The sequence below is a fragment of the Gymnoscopelus braueri genome (genome assembly GCF_963280865.1).
Source record: "Gymnoscopelus braueri genome assembly, chromosome: 9".
NCBI classification, from domain to species: domain Eukaryota; kingdom Metazoa; phylum Chordata; class Actinopteri; order Myctophiformes; family Myctophidae; genus Gymnoscopelus; species Gymnoscopelus braueri.
Genome location: NC_137610.1, coordinates 10361514 through 10382349, shown reverse-complemented (window position 1 = coordinate 10382349; position 20836 = coordinate 10361514). Strand labels below are relative to the sequence as shown.

The following is a 20836-nucleotide window of genomic DNA, read 5'->3' as shown; positions in this document are numbered from 1 at the left end:
TTTTTCTTGTGCAACAACACAATAACATGTTGATCTTCTAATTTCTGGGAACTTACGGTAAAAACCCTGCTTCTAGAACTTTCCACTGCCTTTGCAGACGCTCTGAGTGTTGCTAGTAGAAACATCTGGAGGTCATCTGGAGGCCTCCTGAGTCCTGACTGTATCATAGGATTTCAACCTGTCTATATTTCTCTTTTATATAAGTATTTACCACTACACTGACTTTTGCCATGGTCGCAGATGTTCATTGTTGTTCAGTACAGTATCTGAGTGGCAAGGGTTAAGAGTGCCATGATGCAGTGTAAAAGCACCATAATAGGACAGGGCTGGACAAGATTGTCCACTGTCCAGTCCAAGATTGGGATGGACGGGGGTTCATGACAGGACTGGAATACTGTTCTGTTTGGAACAGGACTGGAACACTGGACAGAACAAGACAGGAATGAAGGACTGGACAGGAACACTTCAGAGAATCGGATAGTAATTGGGCACAAGACTAGAACACTGGACATAATGAAAGCACTAGACAGAACAGGACAGGGACAGGGACACTGGGCTGGATTGGGCAGGGCAGGAGAGCACGGGACTCAACATGGCTGGAACACCGAACTGTGCGGAACAGGCCGGGAGAGGCAGAGCAAGTACAGTAACAGGCAGTCATGGAGACACACACACAATCGGACAGAGAGAAATCAACTAACAGACATCCTGTCAAAAATAAGGGCAGGTGGAAGGTAGACAGCGAGACACACCGACAGGGAGAAAGGCCAGGACACTGTAACTGGTGCACTGAAAATCCTTCTCAGTTCTGCTGTGAACAGCTGGTAGCTGGAGCAGAACTTAAGTCCCTCCTCCAATACTATACATCAATAGCCCAGGACAAGGCCTGCACAGTGAGCATGTACCTCGGCTCACATAAGCCAGGTGGGAACGTTCTTTGGAGAGGGCAGAGGCCTGATCATCACTAATCTCTCAAGAACAGATTCAGAGGTAAAAAACTGCAGAGGGTGCTGTTTTTCCCTTTTCTTTGACGATGGGTTCCCAGATTGGATCGTCACAAACAATAAAAGGTGTCAGAGTGCGCTCTAGGGTAGTTTGTTTGTTCTGCCAGGAGCAGGAAACAAATCCATCTGGCCGTCATTCACTTCCATTATACACTGCAAGTTAAATATTTCAAAACATATGTGCATAAAATGCATGGAGACACTATCTTGGCCTACTGGCAGCGTGCACAAGACATTTAAGAACCGATTGGTCCAGTGGTTTGCAAGATTAGCCCCGGACGGACAAATAAATACACAAAAAGAATAATAATAATAATCATTATTTAATTTCCACTGTGACAGATAAAAAGTCAAGTCTGAAAAATAGAATATATCAGTAACAGACAAATAATAATAAATAATAATAATAATGTTTGTTCTCCCCAAGGGGAAAATTGTCTTCACAAATGTACATGAAAAGTGTAAATTTGGGAGTTTGTACAAGTTGGTAAATTAAGAGTACCAAAGATAATTCAGTTTTTGATGGTTTGTAAGGATTTGTTTTTGTTTCAAATATTTTTTTTCCCTTCATATTTGTTTCCATAGTGTAATACTTCATTGCAAAAATGTGAATAAAAACAAACTCGTCTTCAAATACAAAATATAAAAAGACAAAATATAATGTATTACGAGACATACTTTACGTCCATCAGACATTCTACCTATTCACTATTGCGCCCCTGTAACTTCATGCTATGGCAAGATTTCCATTGACTGTAAATAACAAAAAAAAATCACTATTCTCAATACCAAATATGCATCATAACGACACTACAATGACAACATAAAAGTATTGTCCATAATGCAGTACAATATTTGTGTTTTTACAGTAGCTTTCATGAAGTGTTGTTTCATTTAAAATGTGAAAGAAGAGCAGAGCAGCATTATTGCTTAACCCCTTAAATCATATATACTTCATTGACTGGAGTCCCCCAGGGGTCTATACTAGCCCCCCCTCTTCACCAAATCTCTTCACGGAAAATATACGATTTTTGACGAATATTCACCAGGGTTCATGGGGTTAAGACTGTGCAGAAAATGGCCAAACAAGTTATTTTAAAAAAAAAACACTGGTTGGCTTGCTGTGTACCTTCATGCTCCCCAGAGCATGAACTCGACTGAATTTGGTGACCTCATGGCCTTTCCTCTAGCGTTATCCCAGTCCAAAATGTCAACTTCGCACACAAGTTGTCTCATAATCTAATTGTCTAATAGGGAGATTGCAAAATGCAAAATGAACCCTACTTATTTTAGTGACCCCATGGCCTTTCCTCTAGCGCAACCATTAGGCCAAAATTTAAACTTTTTTGTTGTTTTAAAAGGCACTTAATTATTAACCATGGTACTTTATTTTCAAAATGTTTTGCTGTTTAAATGATGTTAATCCTTCAGCCAATATACAATATACCCTCCCACCCAAATTCGCCCACCAATAATATTTTTTTATTCTCCTTTTTGAATCTATCACTTTCAGCCCCATTAGTGAGCAAAGACTATAAGGATGGCAAATCATCTAAACCGTACAGTCATGTTTTTATCAGTTAAGAATACCCCGGTTTCTGTCATTTGATGATCCAGCAAACGTCATTTTGGGTTAAGCCCCATTGATAAAGTAACCATAAATGACCCATGCTACAGGTTAGAAACATGTTTTCCCAAAACATTTAATGGACACGCCTGTTATTACACTAAGCCAGTTCTAACAGGATAGGGAAATTATGTAAGTTCACATGCATGCAATGGAGTTTCACTCCACCCTTTCCTGATCCCTCTGGTCCATTACCAGTGATCGCTGCAGGGGACTTGCTCTATTGTTGCCCATCCTCTAGAGTATAGGCAAGGACAAATTAAATGGCAAACAGTCAACCACTGGGCTTCAGAATAGCTACAATAATGTGTAATTACACCAATCACAAAGCCAGTTACACAGGATATCTCAGGTCTTTGGTCTAAAAATAGTTTAATGAGTACACCTTTATTTTATATAAATCTACCTATATGTGCTCATCTTCAAAAAGGTGCAAGTGTGCAAGTTTCGAGGAGTGAAGTGTTGAATTTACAGTATGTCTCTGGACTAGATGAAGTAGTTAATTGTTTTCTTGTGTGCTTGATTTGAGCATTAACTTGCAGGGCTGAGTATGGATAGTTAAAAATCAATTTGTCTATTTTCGGTCAATTGTTTCATCACAGCCCAAACTCTGACTGACATTAGACACCTGCTGCACACACTCCATATTTGATCAATCAAGCAAATCTGTACACCTCAATTACATAAACTGTCCCTCTTTCCATCATTGTGGTCTATCGTCCCCCTGGTCCACTCCTTGAAGAGCTGGATACTATCATCAGCTGCTTCACGGCAGATGGCACTCATCTCATTCATTCTACTCGGTGACTAAGATTCAGTTCTCTGCCTCTAAACCAAGGAAGCTCTTCTCCACCTTCTCCTCTCTCCTTAACCACCCTCCACTGGTCCCTCCATCCCTCTCTGCTGAAGCTTCCTGTCACCATTGATATCAGAAACTCTTTCTCCACTCTTCCCACTAACAAATTGTCTAACTCACCTAATGTTAACCTCCTTAAGTATTCAGGTCTTCACCCTTCTGCATTCACTTCACTTGCACTTGCTGCCCGGCCCGCATCCAATTCAAAACACTGGTGATGACCCAAGGGAAACAAGGGCATGGCACGCCCTTACTTTCAGGACATGATCCACCCCACACACTAACAGTACTCTGTCAATCAGCTAACACAGGACGTCTGTCTCTCCCTTCCCTACAGTACTCTCTGGCCATAGTGGCCAACACCGCAAGCGTCCTAGACTCTTCTCCCTCATTGCTCCCAAGCAGTGGAATTGTGATCCACCCCTACACCTCTTTCCACACACTTTAAGTATACTGTAGATCAGCCAACACAGGACGTCTGTCTCTCCCTTCCCTATGTCGCCCTGGCCAACACTGCGTGTCCTCCTAGACTCTTCACCCTGCTTGATTCCAAGCTGTGGAATGACCTCCCCGCCTCTGACGGCCTGAGTCGGTACTGCACACCCACTCATAAATCCACTGCAGTCTGAAAACTCACCCCTTCAGACTCTACCTCAACCTCTAGCTCTCCTCATTCCTTGTATCACTTCTTGTTGCCTATTTTCGATTACTTGTTGGTTACTTGTTCACATACAGTATGCTATTTATGTTGTTTAGATGGACACATACTGTTAGCTGGTCCACAAATGTGAAGTATGTTATTTAGATTGCATAATTATTTAGACAGATGCCAGGTTTGATGTTTACCTGGTATCCTCAAATCGTTTTCATTGCACTCTATTTACTTCAGTTCATGCTACTTCCTGAGCATCTGTTAATATTTAGATTGTAAAAGGAAGCCAAGATATTGAAGAGTTGAGGGATTCTCTGATCTGCATGTGGATATCCTGCCGTCCAACCTATGCCCTGGCCTCGGAAGTGCACTTTTATCCGCAGTGGGCACATGTCAGAACTTCATTAGGATGTATTTAATGATGTGTAGCAGTCAGACTTTACAGAGAGTCAGGGGTGTTGTGAAACAGATGTTCATTCCAAAAAGGATTCTATTTGAAAAGCTGTGACAAAGTAACTGCAGTTGCTACACACATGACCCATCCCATTGGAGGCATAAGTCCTGTCACACCATTACCTTTGGGCACAAAGGTATCTTCGGGCATCTTCTGTTGCTTGTGAACTGATGGGGTAATGTCAGATTTGTCAACTGATGGGTTAATCGCTGCAGTATCAAGCATTGAGTTGGTGGCATGTTTCTGGGTACCAGCCAATGCTACTTTAACACTACTGTTTGCCCTCCCTACTTCATTGACTGCAGAGCAGCTATAATTTCCATCTTCCTTTTTACTCACACGAGGAATAATTAGGGTGCCATTTTGAAAGACGAGGAATCGACCATTGGTGGTTTTATCATTGATGGGTAAATCACTACTCTCAGTAATAAAAGGCAAGGTGAACTGAAACTTTTCATTTCCTGTATTGACCGCCCAGGTGACTTCAGGTTTCGGCTCTCCGTTAGTCTCGCAGTTTAATGTGACCATGGATCCCTCATAGATCTCAGTGTTCTCAATGTTGGGCTGGTAAGTTATAGTGGCAACAGGAGCCTTGCATTCCAGTCTAGTCTTGGTAACCATGGCCCCTTTCAGCTGTTCTGGGGCCTCACACAGAATGGATTCCTGCTCAGGAACAGAAATCTTGGTTGTAGTAATCCAATCTCTCAGCCATTGAAGGTTGCAGGAGCAGGTGAATGGATTGTTAAATATCTGAAGGTGGGACATGGAAGAGAGGGGATTAAATGTGCCCTGCACAATGATGATGAACTTATTGTTGTTGATGCGCAGGGACCTGAGGTCTTTGAGAGAGGAAAAGGCATCTTTGGGCAGGTTAGTCATTTCATTGTTATTCATTTTTAGGAGCTGCAGGGCTGTGAGATTGTACAGGTCCTCCCATGGAAAATCGACTATCTTGTTGTAGCTCAGATCCAGATTGCGCAGCTGGACCAGTGGAGCCAAGGTGTCCGTCTCTATGGTGACTATCTCATTGTGGGCCAGCCAGAGAGAAGTCACCTGGGTGACATTGCTGAAGCAATTGGCTTTTAGTAATTTGATCTTATTGGCAGAGAGACTGAGGGTTGTCACGTTGGAAGGGAGGCCCGCAGGTACCTCTAGCAGGTCTTTGTAAGCACAGTCGGCAAACTGGTGGGAATATTTATCCAGGCAGCTACATAGCTTGGGGCAGCAATGGACGATGCCAACCACAGTAGTCCATAAGGCAAGGAGCTGCAGAATCCTTGACGCCATTTTCAGCACCTGAAACACAATCGCAACACAAAGTTAGAGGTTCATATAGTCTATAATGTTCAATGTACTATGAAATGTGAACTCTGGCAATGGAAATATCTAACAGTGAGGACATGTTTAACAGCAAGTAGTAGCAGCAGTATAGTAGTGGTGCCTGTCTTATGAATATTCTACAGTTTGATGCAACATGATGTTACAAATGAGCCTACAATAAAAAACTGTCTACTGCAACATGAAGACAACTGTTGTTGTTATTGCCTATCAAGCGATTTGAATTTAAGTGTCCCATGATAGGCTATATTTGAAATGAATGCCGAATTGACAATGTTTTGTGGCTTTGCTGCTTATGACATATATATATATATATATATATATATATATCATGACTATTATGACAGGCTTTAATGAGTTTGCAAGTGCGGAAATACAGAAATAGGCTATCATTTAGACCAGTGGTTCTAAACCAGTGGTCCGGGGACCACCAGTGGTCCTTGTTTAACTCTTGAGAGTGTAAAATGAAACCCCTCATTTTACGCTTGGTTTCATTTTACGCTACACAATTAGAGGATGTAGAAGAATTGTTATTTTGATCCTACGTGTGCCTGTTATCTCTCCTATGGTACCACATCGATAGCCTACAGCATGGAATTGTGGACAAAATCTTATCCAACGATAACAAAATATTCTTGTCTTGGGTCTGAGAGGCAAAAGCTCATCTAATGGTGATGAATACGTGGTTCAGATGCCAAATAAATAATGGACCTTGATTATGAAAAGGGTTGAAAACCACTGATTTAGAGTTAGCCGTTCTAAAGTGGTCTTGGTGCGCTTGTTGCCTGCAGCGCGGACCCTCGGACGCTGTCCGAGGTGCTGAAACCGCCGGGTTTGCTGGTACAAAAACTATGTATCGTTAAATTTAAGTGATATTTCACGTAATCAAATTTCAATAGAGCTCAGCTTAACACGTAGTAAACAATTTGATTATTTATTTTTCTTCTGAGCCTATTAGGCTATAGACCTTTCTAAATTGAGACTAAATTTAGTTTTTACCCCCCTCCAAAGCTTTTGATTGGTTGATTGAATACTTTATTTAGCAGTTTGCAAAATAAAGCACAGAAAAGTACAGTTCTATACAAAGGGATGCTAAAATAGGATTAAACCCAAGAAAGCACTATATGGCTCGTTTCCATTGGGGTCCTGTGTATTCAATTCATCGAAGCTGATCTGGGTGATTACAGACTTATAGGTTGTCATAAACATAACTCCATAATAATTACCTACTTTATTGAATTGTCTTACCTGTCCAAATATGTCAATTTCCAATCCCGACGGTTTAGGCTATCGTTTAAGAAAATCACTCTCTTGGGGCACAAGTCGTCTGAAATAAAGTTTAAGTTGCTTAGTGGTCGAAAAAGATTATGTCCTCGAATAATTTCAATCCTTTTACATGACTTTTGATGGTGATGGGCGGTGGAGGAGACATTTTTCTCCGGGGTAAAACTGTGCATGAATCCGACGCCTCTTTTCCTGTCTCTCCATCCACTGCGCGTTCACGCGTCTGCCTGAGCTGAGAGTGGAGGGGTCGTGCACGCGCAGCCTCTCCCCATCTCTCACTCCTCACCAGTGGTGTAAAGTAACTAAGTACATTTACTCAAGTACTGTACTTAAGTACAATTTTGAGGTGTTTGGACTTTACTGGAGTATTTCCTATTTTCAATACTTTTACTTCTACTCCACTACATCTCAGAGGCAAATACTGTACTTTTCACTCCACTACAATTATTTGACAACTTAGTTACTAGTTACTTCGTAGATTTTGACTATTATTACAAAACATACATTAACCACTTCAGCCCTATACATTTCGGCCATTTGAAAATAGCCAATCTACAAGCTCATTAGCTCAAGTACATTTTGATACCAATACTTTTGTACTTTCACTCAAGTACATTTTTAATTCCGGACTTTTACTTGTAACAGAGTACTTCTACATTGCAGTATTTATACTTTTACTTTAGTAAAAAAAAATATGTGAGTACTTTTTCCACCACTGCTCCGCATTATTAAAGATACAGAAGCTCAGGCCTCCTCTAGGCTCCTTCACCCCTCAATGAAAATTCATAATTCACAACCATGGTGTTTTATTTATTACATTGTCGCTACGTCCAATCTTTGATCTCATTCGTTTTTGGGAGCTTTAAAGCAAACATAATATTGTCTTTGTTGTCTAGCCCAGTGGTTTTCAACCTTTTTCATGCCAAGGACCCCTAAACATTTGGCTGCGGACCCCCATCTGAAAATGTTGTGCCAGGGACCCCCAGAAGCAAAGATTTGAGTTAAAAATGTTCGCTTTAAAAATATAAGATATGCACACAAGATTTTTCAAAAATAGCAGATCTACAAGCTCATAGTGGGCACTGCCGTACTATGAGCTTGTAGATCTGCTATTTTTGAATAGCCAAAGCTACGTGGTTGAAACGATTGTGATGCTATGTTAACTAATTTGGCTGGGGACCCCCTGGTACCCTCCCAAGGACCACTGGTGGTCCCCGGACCACTGGTTGACAACCACTGGTCTAGCCTATAGTGGATCCATCCGAACAAGAGTTTTCCAACGCCATATGATATGGCAAAGATTTTAAGTTTCTGGGAGAATTAGTCTGTTATCAGCTATAGATCAAACTGTTGTGGTGCATTATTCACCTTTGATGCACAAAGACCTGCAAATAGCCATAAGCTAAATGAAGTGGAACCCGTGAGATGAAATTTGACATAATTCTATAGTGCAACGAAATTGGATGAGATTTGGTTATTGTGCTTCAGACTACGATTGAGAAGGGCTTAGAATCTTGGATTAATCATTACCAGGATAAACTGCAAGGAGCAGAGGACACATTATTTAAGAAAAGAAATGACTTGTCAGTCATTTCATTTAACTATCCTAGACAAACTTTCATAAACTATAGGCCTAATCAATCCATGTAGGTCTTTCTTTGTTTATTTTTTCATTATGTTTTTTACTCTGTCATTAATAATATGTATTTATAAAAAGACAAATTAACCTAGGCTGTTGTGTTGAAGTTGGAACCAAGGGAGCTTTAAGCTAATATTATCCACAATCTCCTGTTGAAATACTGCCATCATCTGGTAGGCCGACATACACAATTTCATGAACAACTAGGCCTACTAGAATAAATATATGTGCAGAGCCAACATTGCAACATTAGTAACACTAATAAACCAATACAACATTGAAATGCTCTCTATTGAAATGCTCTCTCTCTCTCTCTCTCTCTCTCTCTCTCTCTCTCTCTCTCTCTCTCTCTCTCTCTCTCTCTCTCTCTCTATATTGGATGAGAGTGACACCTAGAGTACATAGCATGTAATTACACTGTGACTGATTACACGGGCATAGCCATATTATAATGACCAAGATCAATGCAATCTGTATGGTACTCAGCAGTGGTGTAAAGTAACTAAGTACATTTACTCAAGTACTGTACTTAAGTACAATTTTAAGGTATTTTTTACTTTACTGGAGTATTTCTAATTTTAAAAACATAACATGCAGTAACCACTTCAGCCCTATATAAATTTCGGCCATTTGAAAATAGCCAATCTACAAGCTCACAATGTGTTGCAATGCGAGGTAGATCTGCTATTTCCAATTGTATACATTTGAAAACTTGTGAAATGGGACATTTTGCACAATGAGTACTTTTACTTTTGGTACTTTAAGTACATTTTGATACCAATACTTTTGTACTTTCACTCAAGTAAATTTTTAATTCCGGACTTTTACTTGTAACAGAGTACTTCTACATTGCAGGATTGATACTTTTACTTAAGTAAAAGGTTTTTAGTACTTTTTCCACTGCTGCTCCTCACTATTAAAGATACAGAAGCTCAGAACTCCTCTAGGCTCCTCCACCCGACGCATTGTGTGCTTGTAGATCTGCTATTTTCAAAAGATTTGTATCCATTTGAAAACTTGTGAACATTTTTAAACCAATACTTTTGTACTTTTACTCAAGTAATTGTTTTGTATTTCTACATTGCAGTATTGATACTTTTACTTAAGTAAAACATTGTTGTACTTTTTCCACCACTACTACTCAGTCACACAACAAAAATGTAATGGGAACACCCCTTGTCACAGGTTATATATTAAGTCTTCACACAGTATCCTTGACATCGATGCTGTCTTACATGGTCACATCCATCCGTATTGACAAGGACATGGCAGCAACTTTAGGTGCCTAGTTTACAGGTCAAAGTTCATTTGAAGGGGACACGGTGGCGCAGTCGGTAGTGCTGTCGCCTCACAGCTAGAAGGTCCTGGATCAATTCCCGCCGGTGCCATGTGGTTGCACATGGCATTTTATTTGTATGTTTGTACATTTATAGAACTTGACTTATTGTTGCAATGGAACTATGTACCTATCTTTCAATGAGTCTGCCTGGTGGTCTTTGTTGTGTATATTAAATGTCGTCTTTGTCTATGATGGCAAAGCAGTTTCACCGTTGGGGATCAATAGACGTCATCCTACCCTATCCTATTCAATATTAAAGCAGTCAAGAACAAAACCGGTTCGGGGTTTTGTTTCAGTAATGAATGTTTTGGGTTGCTTCCAGCGTTCTTTCCTTTCAAAGTAGAAGTTAAAAGCACACGGGAAACGAACAGGAAACATGTGCCTGTGTACTAGAACTACTGCAAAAACAAAACCTTAGGTTCTCTTTGGACTGTTGCACATGTGCAGACAAGAATCATATGTTCTAATGGGTTCAGAGCCAAGATTGTAAACTATGCAGTGGTGGTGCCATCAAGTCTTTACTTCTCAGTGCTGCTGATAGTGAGGAAGTGGTTACTGAAATTCCCAAAGCAATGCCTTTTGAAGGGAAAAAAGAAGACCATAATGGTGGGGGTATAATATGTTAACCACAGGGTGAGATCAATGACATTCTTTAGATCTGATGTTGAATGGACATAGAGCTTGGGTCTAATTTCACTCAGACTTGCCTGACCTGGGTGGGTCACTGCTGCAAATGACTCATGAGGAGTAAGCATGACCACACATGAATCATCGATTCCTGTCACTGACTGAACAACTAGGCAACTGTTAACCATCTTCGCAGGCGGAGGCCAATTATACACATAACCCATATCGCTTTACACTAGCTTAAGGTTGACTCAGCCTCCATTTGACTCAATAGATGAGCTGGTATGATGCGGCTGGAGGTCAAGGCATACTTTGGTGATGTGTTCACTATATCATGCCTTGCCGTGCTGAGGGACCAGAGGAGCATATGCACATAATTAACACATAGCAAACTTTATCACTACAGTATGTGGCTTTATTGTAACCAAAACCGACTGGGAGCCAAATGTGTTATAAAACTGCATTTTTCTGCTATCAGGAGAAACCAGGAGAGAAACCAGGAGAAACCAAAAAAAGTAATAATTTGGTAATACACGTGAGAGTGTATCCGAGTGCATCAGTACTATTTATATATCTGAGAGAAAAGAAGCTTGCAGTAAACTAGAAACATGACCAATGAACTTAACTACCCCGGTGTGTCATATAGACCTGTTATTTTCTCATATAATTTATTACATTGAGCTAGATGTTCTGGTGAAAATCTATTCAGTTTCATTCCAAGTTGTTAATAATTACAGCTATGGATCACATTGAGAAGCAGCCTATGAGTCACATACAGCATAGTTGGTGAGGAAAATGGACCACAATGGAAACAAGCCCTCATGGTTTTTTGTGTCACTTTTAGTACAACTGTACCTCTGTACTTTTTGCAAACTGTTAATAAAGTATTCAATCAATCAAAGCTCTTTCCTGAAAATCTCACAGGAACCCAATATTTGTGATGAACTGAATCACCACTATATTTGTCTAAATCGGTAGTTGCACTAAACTCACCAATAGTTTTTTAATCTAGATGTTGAAACTTTGCTGCTTGTGCAAAGCCATATTATGACAGTGTTAGGTAACTCAATCTAGGATTACACCAGATTAAGTTAAAGATCTTTACAGTGCTATTCTCAACCTGCAATGTTTTAGTGGTCAACTTGATTCAGTCAGATAAGAAATGACTTAACAGGAAGCTCATGAATTTAAAATAAAAATCAAGGCCATCTATTGTAAGCTTATAATGACAAATATTTCTCAGCATTAAAAAATCACACCCAGTGTGAAGAGAGTGGTGCCTTTCATGAGTTCATTTCATTAAGCTATTATTAAAAATAACTTTATATTGGCAGAAACATCTTTTAAATATTGTAACTCACTTAAAGGTAGGGTAAGTGATTTGCGTTGGTTAAAATAATTGTTAAATAGCTCTATATTCTGATAGTACTCATTGCTATAGTGTTTGTTCAGTATTAGGAGTCTCCTTGTCTCTCCACCTCTTTATTAAACAGAAAATGCATTTTCGTTTCAGTTTCAGTTTCATTTCCAATTTTATCCAACCAGGACAGAGAACTCAATCAGGATACAGATTAAACAAGTGAAATTGGAAGTGATGACACTAAGAAATGAGCAGAAAAAATTGGAACTGGAACACTATACAAATTAAGCTTAAAAATGGGTACTTTCTCCTGATTGGCTGAGATTTTGACACCTACCGAAAAATGTATTTTCTGTTTATTAAAGAGCTGGAGACTCACGGAGACATCTGTTACTGAAAAAACACTCTAGCAATGATTACTATCAGAATATAGTATTTTAACCTTTTAACAAAATACTTTTTGTTTTAACCAAAAAATATCACTTACCCTACCTTTAAGTTACTTTTAAGTACTTAAAGTATGTTTACTCAAATTGTAGATCGGTCGTTTTAGTATGTGTGTGTGTGTGTGTGTGCGCGCGCGCGAATGTGCGTGCGCAAGTATTTTTACTCAATTTAGTAACTTTCAAGTGCTTTGACTTAAATGAGTTACTTTTTACAGACTTTGATGACATTAAAGTGTGTGAGTGTGTGTGTGCGTGTGTGTGTGTGTGTGTTGCACTCCTATTTGTGTATAATTAGTGTAACTGTTTGCATCTTTGTGTTGCAATCAGCTGCAGCTGTTGAGGCCAGACACAAACATGTTGAGGCCGTCTGCAAACATATGGACCGACGGACAGACATACACACAAAGTCAGTCCTTGGAGTGGCTAGCACCACTCAAAAACAAACAAAATAGATGAGCAAAACATCATGTCAGCCAAAAAGTGCAGTTTTGGGAACATAGCTATTCTTTACTTACTGATGAAGGGGATATCTGTAGACTAGGATATTGTATCACCAGGTGCATGGATAGATGGAAAGACACTTAGTCCAGGCAGATCTTCAATCATCATCTCTTTATTTGCGTGCCGGCATGTCACAGCATAGCAGTTAGCAGGCAGTCAGCTCCGCAGCCCTCAGTTCAACTACCACCTCCCTCTCATCCTCCGACTCTCTCGCAGAACCCCTCAATATAACCCTCTGCTCACATTTATAGGACCCGATGTTGCAATTTTTCTTGCGCAACAACACAATAACATGTTGATCTTCTAATTTCTGGGAACTTACGGTAAAAACCCTGCTTCTAGAACTTTCCACTGCCTTTGCAGACGCTCTGAGTGTTGCTAGTAGAAACATCTGGAGGTCATCTGGAGGCCTCCTGAGTCCTGACTGTATCATAGGATTTCAACCTGTCTATATTTCTCTTTTATATAAGTATTTACCACTACACTGACTTTTGCCATGGTCGCAGATGTTCATTGTTGTTCAGTACAGTATCTGAGTGGCAAGGGTTAAGAGTGCCATGATGCAGTGTAAAAGCACCATAATAGGACAGGGCTGGACAAGATTGTCCACTGACCAGTCCAAGATTGGGATGGACGGGGGTTCATGACAGGACTGGAATACTGTTCTGTTTGGAACTGGACTGGAACACTGGACAGAACAAGACAGGAATGAAGGACTGGACAGGAACACTTCAGAGAACTGGATAGTAATTGGGCACAAGACTAGAACACTGGACATAATGAAAGCACTAGACAGAACAGGACAGGACTGGGGCACTGGGCTGGATTGGGCGGGAGAGCACGGGACTAAACATGGCTGGAACACCGAACTGTGCGGAACAGGCCGGGAGAGGCAGAGCAAGTACAGTAACAGGCAGTCATGGAGACACACACACAATCGGACAGAGAGAAATCAACTAACAGACATCCTGTCAAAAATAAGGGCAGGTGGAAGGTAGACAGCGAGACACACCGACAGGGAGAAAGGCCAGGACACTGTAACTGGTGCACTGAAAACCCTTCTCAGTTCTGCTGTGAACAGCTGGTAGCTGGAGCAGAACTTAAATCCCTCCTATACATCAATAGCCCAGGACAAGGCCTGCACAGTGAGCATGTACCTCGGCTCACATAAGCCAGGTGGGAACGTTCTTTGGAGAGGGCAGAGGCCTGATCATCACTTATCTCTCAAGAACAGATTCAGAGGTAAAAAACTGCAGAGGGTGCTGTTTTTCCCTTTTCTTTGACGATGGGTTCCCAGATTGGATCATCACAAACAATAAAAGGTGTCAGAGTGCGCTCTAGGGTAGTTTGTTTGTTCTGCCAGGAGCAGGAAACAAATCCATCTGGCCGTCATTCACTTCCATTATACACTGCAAGTTAAATATTTCAAAACATATGTGCATAAAATGCATGGAGACACTATCTTGGCCTACTGGCAGCGTGCACAAGACATTTAAGAACCGATTGGTCCAGTGGTTTGCAAGATTAGCCCCGGACGGACAAATAAATACACAAAAAGAATAATAATAATAATCATTATTTAATTTCCACTGTGACAGATAAAAAGTCAAGTCTGAAAAATAGAATATATCAGTAACAGACAAATAATAATAAATAATAATAATAATGTTTATTCTCCCCAAGGCGAAAATTGTCTTCACAAATGTACATGAAAAGTGTAAATTTGGGAGTTTGTACAAGTTGGTAAATTAAGAGTACCAAAGATAATTCAGTTTGATGGTTTGTAAGTTTTTGTTTTTGTTTCAAATACATTTTTTTCCTTCATATTTGTTTCCATAGATGTAATACTTCATTGCAAAAATGTGAATAAAAACAAACTCGTCTTCAAATACAAAATATAAAAAGACAAAATATAATACGAGACATACTTTACGTCCATCAGACTAGTATCATTCTACCTATTCACTATTGCGCCCCTGTAACTTCATGCTATGGCAAGATTTCCATTGACTGTAAATAACAAAAAAAATGCACTATTCGCAATACCAAATATGCATCATAACGACACTACAATGAGAACGTAAAAGTATTGTCCATAATGCAGTACAATATTTGTGTTTTTACAGTAGCTTTCATGAAGTGTTGTTTCATTTAAAATGTGAAAGAAGAGCAGAGCAGCATTATTGCTTAAAGGAGAGATCCGGACATTTTAAGTGTTATCTTTGATGTGTCGCTAATCACTCACCATCCTTGAAAGGGACGTTGAGTTATTTCAGAGAGTCCCGTGTCGTCATTTTTTCGACCCCCTCCGTTGGCATAATGGGAGCCCGTGTATGAGTGAAATTCGTCTATTATAACCGATGCAAAGTTATTCTTTTCTCTACTACTGCTCATTGTAGAGTCTCATGATACTCAAACATGCACTGAAAGTCCCCGACAAGCTAACGCTAATGCCGAACGAGCTAACGCTGGTTGCTTGTTTCTCTCCCTGGCAACACCGAGTTGCCAGGTTCTGGGAGAGAAACAAGCAACCAGCGTTAGCTCGTTCGGCATTAGCGTTAGCTTGTCGGGGACTTTCAGTGCATGACGACACGGGACTCTCTGAAATAACTCAACGTCCCTTTCAATGATGGTGAGTGATAAGCGACACATCAAAGATAACACTTAAAATGTCCGGATCTCTCCTTTAACCCCTTAAATCATATATACTTCATTGGCTGGGGGTCCCCCAGGGATCTGTACTTGGCCCCCACATTTCCGGCCCCTACACCTAATCTCTTCGGCGAAAATAGCTGAATTTGATATATTATACTGTACATTTATATTAAATATATTAGACAAATATATTTTAAATGTATTTTACAATACCAATAAAGCTCTCTCTGGCATAACCACCTGTCAACATCACCCCATCTCTGAAGAGTACTCTACTTTATGCCCTGGAACCTAAGGGAGGAAATGGGATGAGAGCGTCTTATGGAACTTTTATGTTAGACAAACAAAGAATTAGTGAACACAGAAGTTTCATAAGACGCAAAAATTTTAATAACCACTGTAATAATCCCATTTCCTTCCAGGGCATAGAAAAGATCACTCTTCAGAGGGGGTGATGTTGATTGGACAAGAGGTTATGCCAGAGAGAGCTTTATTGGATCCACACCATAGACACTGTCTAGTCAGTGATTAGGTTTGAAACAGGTGTTGTTATGTATTGACTAATCAAGTGACATGTGAACTGCTGCATTCCATTGGCACAGCTTTATATGTGTAGATGCTGCCTTTTTACACTCAAATGTATTTGACTTAAAATACACTTAAATTACTTACACATGTCTTTGTCTACATATGTTCTTTACCCCCATAAATATACTTCATTGACTGGAGTCCCCCACGGGTCTATACTAGCCCCCCGTCTTCACCAAATCTCTTCATTGGAAATAGCAGATTTTTGCCGAATATTCACCAGGGTTCATGGGGTTAAGACTGTGTAGAAAATGCTCAAACAAGTTATTAAAAAAAAACTACTGGTTGGCTTGTTGTGTACCTTCATGCTCCCCAGAGCATGAACTCGACTGAATTTGGTGACCTCATGGCCTTTCCTCTAGCGCTATCCCAGTCCAAAATGTCAACTTCGCACACAAGTTGTCTCATAATCTAATTATCTAATAGGGAGATTGCAAAATGAACCCTACTTATTTTAGTGACCCCATGGCCTTTCCTCTAGCGCAACCATTAGGCCAAAATTTAAACTTTTTTGTTGTTTTAAAAGGCACTTAATTATTAACCATGGTACTTTATTTTCAAAATGTTTTGCTGTTTAAATTATGTTAATACTTCAGCCAATATACAATATACCCTCCCAGCCAAATTCGCCCACCAATAATATTTTTTTATTCTCCTTTTTGAATCTATCACTTTCAGCCCCATTAGTGAGCAAAGACTATAAGGATGGCAAATCATCTAAACCGTACAGTCATGTTTTTATCAGTTAAGAATATCCCGGTTTCTGTCATTTGATAGAAAGATAGAGAGCAAACGTCATTTTGGGTTAAGCCCCATTGATAAAGTAACCATAAATGACCCATGCTACAGGTTAGAAACATGTTTTCCCAAAACATTTAATGGACTCTCTGGCATAACCGCCTGTCAACATCACCCCATCTCTGAAGAGTACCGTACTCTACTTTATGCCCTGGAACCTAAGGGAGGAAATGGGATGAGAGCGTCTTATGGGACTTTTATGTTAGACAAACAAAGAATTAGTGAACACAGAAGTTTCATAAGACGCAAAGATTTTAATAACCACTGTAATAATCCCATTTCCTTCCAGCGCATATAAAAGATTACTCTTCAGAGAGGGGGTGATGTTGATTGGACAAGAGGTTATGCCAGAGAGAGCTTTATTGGATCCACACCATAGACACTGTCTAGTCAGTGATTATGTTTGACACAGGTGTTGTTGTGTATTGACTAATCAAGTGACTGCTTTGCATTGTCACAGCTTTATATGTGTAGATGCTGCCTTTTTACACTCAAATGTACAGTATTTGACTTAAAATACACTTAAATTACTTACACATGTCTTTGTCTACATATGTTCTTTACCCCCATAAATATAATTCATTGACTGGAGTCCCCCAGGGGTCTATACTAGCCCCCCCCCTTCACCAAATCGCTTCATTGGAAATAGCAGATTTTTGCAGAATATTCACCAGGGTTCATGGGGTTAAGACTGTGTAGAAAATGCTCAAACAAGTTATTAAAAAAAACTACTGGTTGGCTTGTTGTGTACCTTCATGCTCCCCAGAGCATGAACTCTACTGAATTTGGTGACCTCATCGCCTTTCCTCTAGCACTACCCCAGTCCAAAATGTCAACTTTGCACACAAATTGTCTCATAATCTAATTATCTAATAGGGAGATTGCAAAATGAACCCTACTAATATTAGTGACCCCATATGGCCTTTCCTCGCCAGCGCCACCATTAGGCCAAATGTTCAACTTTTTTGTCTTTTAAAGGCACTTAATTATTAACCATGGTACTTTATTTTCAAAATGTTGCTGTTTAAATTATGTTAATCCTTCAGCCAATATACAATATACCCTCCCACCCAAATCCCACCACCAATAATATTTTTTAATTCTCCTTTTTGATTCTATCACTTTCAGCGCCATTAGTGAGCAAGGACTATAAGGATGGCAAATCATCTAAACCTAAAATCATGTTTTTATCAATTAAGAATACCCCGGTTTCTGTCATTTGATGATCCAGCAAACGTCATTTTGGGTTAAGCCCCATTGATAAAGTAACCATAAATGACCCATGCTACAGGTTAGAAACATGTTTTCCCAAAACATTTAATGGACACGCCTGTTATTACACTAAGCCAGTTCTAACAGGATAGGGAAATTATGTAAGTTCACATGCATGCAATGGAGTTTCACTCCACCCTTTCCTGATCCCTCTGGTCCATTACCAGTGATCGCTGCAGGGGATTTGCTCTATTGTTGCCTATCCTCTAGAGTATAGGCAAGGACAAAGTAAATGGCAAACAGTCAACCATTGGCTTCAGAATAGCTATAATAATGTGTAATTACACCAATCACAAAGTCAGTTACACAGGATATCTCAGGTCTTTGGTCTAAAAATAGTTCAATGAGTACACCTTTATTTTATATAAATCTACCTATATGTGCTCATCTTCAAAAAGGTGCAAGTGTGCAAGTTTTGTGGAGTGAAAGTGTTGAATTTACAGTCTCTGGACTAGATGAAGTAGTTAACTGTTTTCTTGTGTGCTTGATTTGAGCATTAACTTGCAGGGCTGAGTATGGATAGTTAAGAATCAATTTGACTAGTTTCGGTCAATTGTTTCATCACAGCCCAAACTCTGACTGACATTAGACACCTGCTGCACACACTCCATATTTGCTCAATCAAGCAAATCTGTACACCTCAATTACATAAACTGTCCCTCTTTCCATCATTGTGGTCTATCGTCCCCCAGGTCCACTCAGGATTTCCTTGAAGAGCTGGATACTATTATCAGCTCCTTCACGGCAGATGGCACTCATCTCATTCATTCTACTCGGTGACTAAGATTCAGTTCTCTGCCTCTAAACCAAGGAAGCTCTTCTCCACCTTCTCCTCTCTCTTTAACCACCCTCCACTGGTCCCTCCATCCCTCTCTGCTGAAGCTTCCTGTCACCATTGATATCAGAAACTCTTTGTCCACTCTTCCCACTAACAAATTGTCTAACTCACCTAATGTTAACCTCCTTAAGTATTCAGTTCTTCACCCTTCTGCATTCACTTCACTTGCACTTGCTGCCCGCATCCAATTCAAAACACTGGTGATGACCCAAGGGAAACAAGGGCATGGCAAGGACATGATCCACCCCACACACTAACAGTACTCTGTCAATCAGCTAACACAGGACGTCTGTCTCTCCCTTCCCTACAGTACTCTCTGGCCATAGTGGCCAACACCGGAAGCGTCCTAGACTCTTCTCCCTCATTGCTCCCAAGCTGTGGAATTGTGATTCACCCCTACACCTCTTTCCACACACTTTAAGTATACTGTAGATCAGCCAACACAGGACGTCTGTCTCTCCCTTCCCTATGTCGCCCTGGCCAACACTGCAAGTGTCCTCCTAGACTCTTCTCCCTGCTTGATTCCAAGCTGTGGAATGACCTCCCCGCCTCTGACGGCCTGAGTCGGTACTGCACAACCACTCATAAATCCACTGCAGTCTGAAAACTCACCCCTTCAGACTCTACCTCTAGCTCTCCTCATTCCTTGTATCACTTCTTGTTGCCTATTTTCGATTACTTGTTGGTTACTTGTTCACATACAGTATGCTATTTATGTTGTTTAGATGGACACATACTGTCAGCTGGTCCACAAATGTGAAGTATGTTATTTAGATTGCATAATTATTTAGACAGATGCAAGGTTTGATGTTTACCTGGTATCCTCAAATCGTTTTCATTGCACTCTATTTACTTCAGTTCATGCTACTTCCTAAGAGCATCTGTTAACATTTAGATTATAAAAGGAAGCCAAGAGATTAAAGAGTTGAGGGATTCTCTGATCTGCATGTGGATATCCTGCCGTCCAACCTATGCCCTGGCCTCGGAAGTGCACTTTTATCCGCAGTGGGCACATGTCAGAACTTCATTAGGATGTATTTAATGATGTGTAGCAGTCAGACTTTACACAGAGTCAGGGGTGTTGTGAAACAGATGTTCATTCCAAAAAGGATTCTATTTGAAAAGCTGTGACAAAGTAACTGCAGTTGCTACACACATGACCCATCCCATAGGCATAAGTCCTGTCACACCATTACCTTTGGGCACAAAGGTATCTTCGGGCATCTTCTTGTCGCTGATACGTGGGTTAATTTGCATAGCGAGCTGATATTCCTTCACCACTTTGGTGTACTGTCTCTCTGTGGACACACACTGGTAGTTCCCGTAGTTCTCCTGTGTCATAGCAGGGATGAGGTGCAGGCAGTTAGACTGCATTTGCTGACAAGGGCTGCTCTGGTCCTGGTGATTCCACGTGTATTCGGCGTGGTACGAGTCTATTGGACAAGACAGATAGAACGGGACACCCAAGGGAACAGAATGAACTGCCCTCAAAACAGCTGGCATGGCTGAAGCACTCTCCCGTCTGGTCCTGTTTGTTTTCTTTGAATCTAGACGGAAA

At 40.4% G+C, this 20836-nt stretch overlaps 2 protein-coding genes across 3 annotated transcripts in view; both read right to left on the bottom strand.

The window, feature by feature from the left end:
* Positions 1 to 1301: 1301 nt before the first annotated feature.
* sema7a (semaphorin 7A (JohnMiltonHagen blood group)) overlaps positions 1302 to 20836 on the bottom strand; it is a 33193-nt gene continuing 13658 nt past the window's right edge. Inside the window, exons 14-15 of one of the 2 annotated variants that reach the window (XR_013933798.1) lie at positions 16767 to 20825; positions 1302 to 2235 (exon numbers count right to left, since the gene is read on the bottom strand). Coding sequence is in view for 1 of the 2 variants with exons in the window: in XM_080438600.1 (XP_080294726.1) it covers positions 20392 to 20825 (434 nt within the window). In the remaining variant the exon portion in view is untranslated. Of the gene's footprint in view, positions 2236 to 15679; positions 20826 to 20836 lie in introns of those variants that run through there. The other variant, XM_080438600.1, reaches the window with a different exon arrangement.
* Positions 4735 to 13334, bottom strand: LOC308091550 (immunoglobulin superfamily containing leucine-rich repeat protein-like; the record flags this gene model as incomplete). Its single annotated transcript, XM_080437212.1, has 2 exons — positions 13142 to 13334; positions 4735 to 5889 (listed from the first exon to the last, which is right to left on the bottom strand). Coding segments are annotated over exons 1-2 (1203 nt in total), but the record flags the coding sequence as incomplete, so codon positions are not given.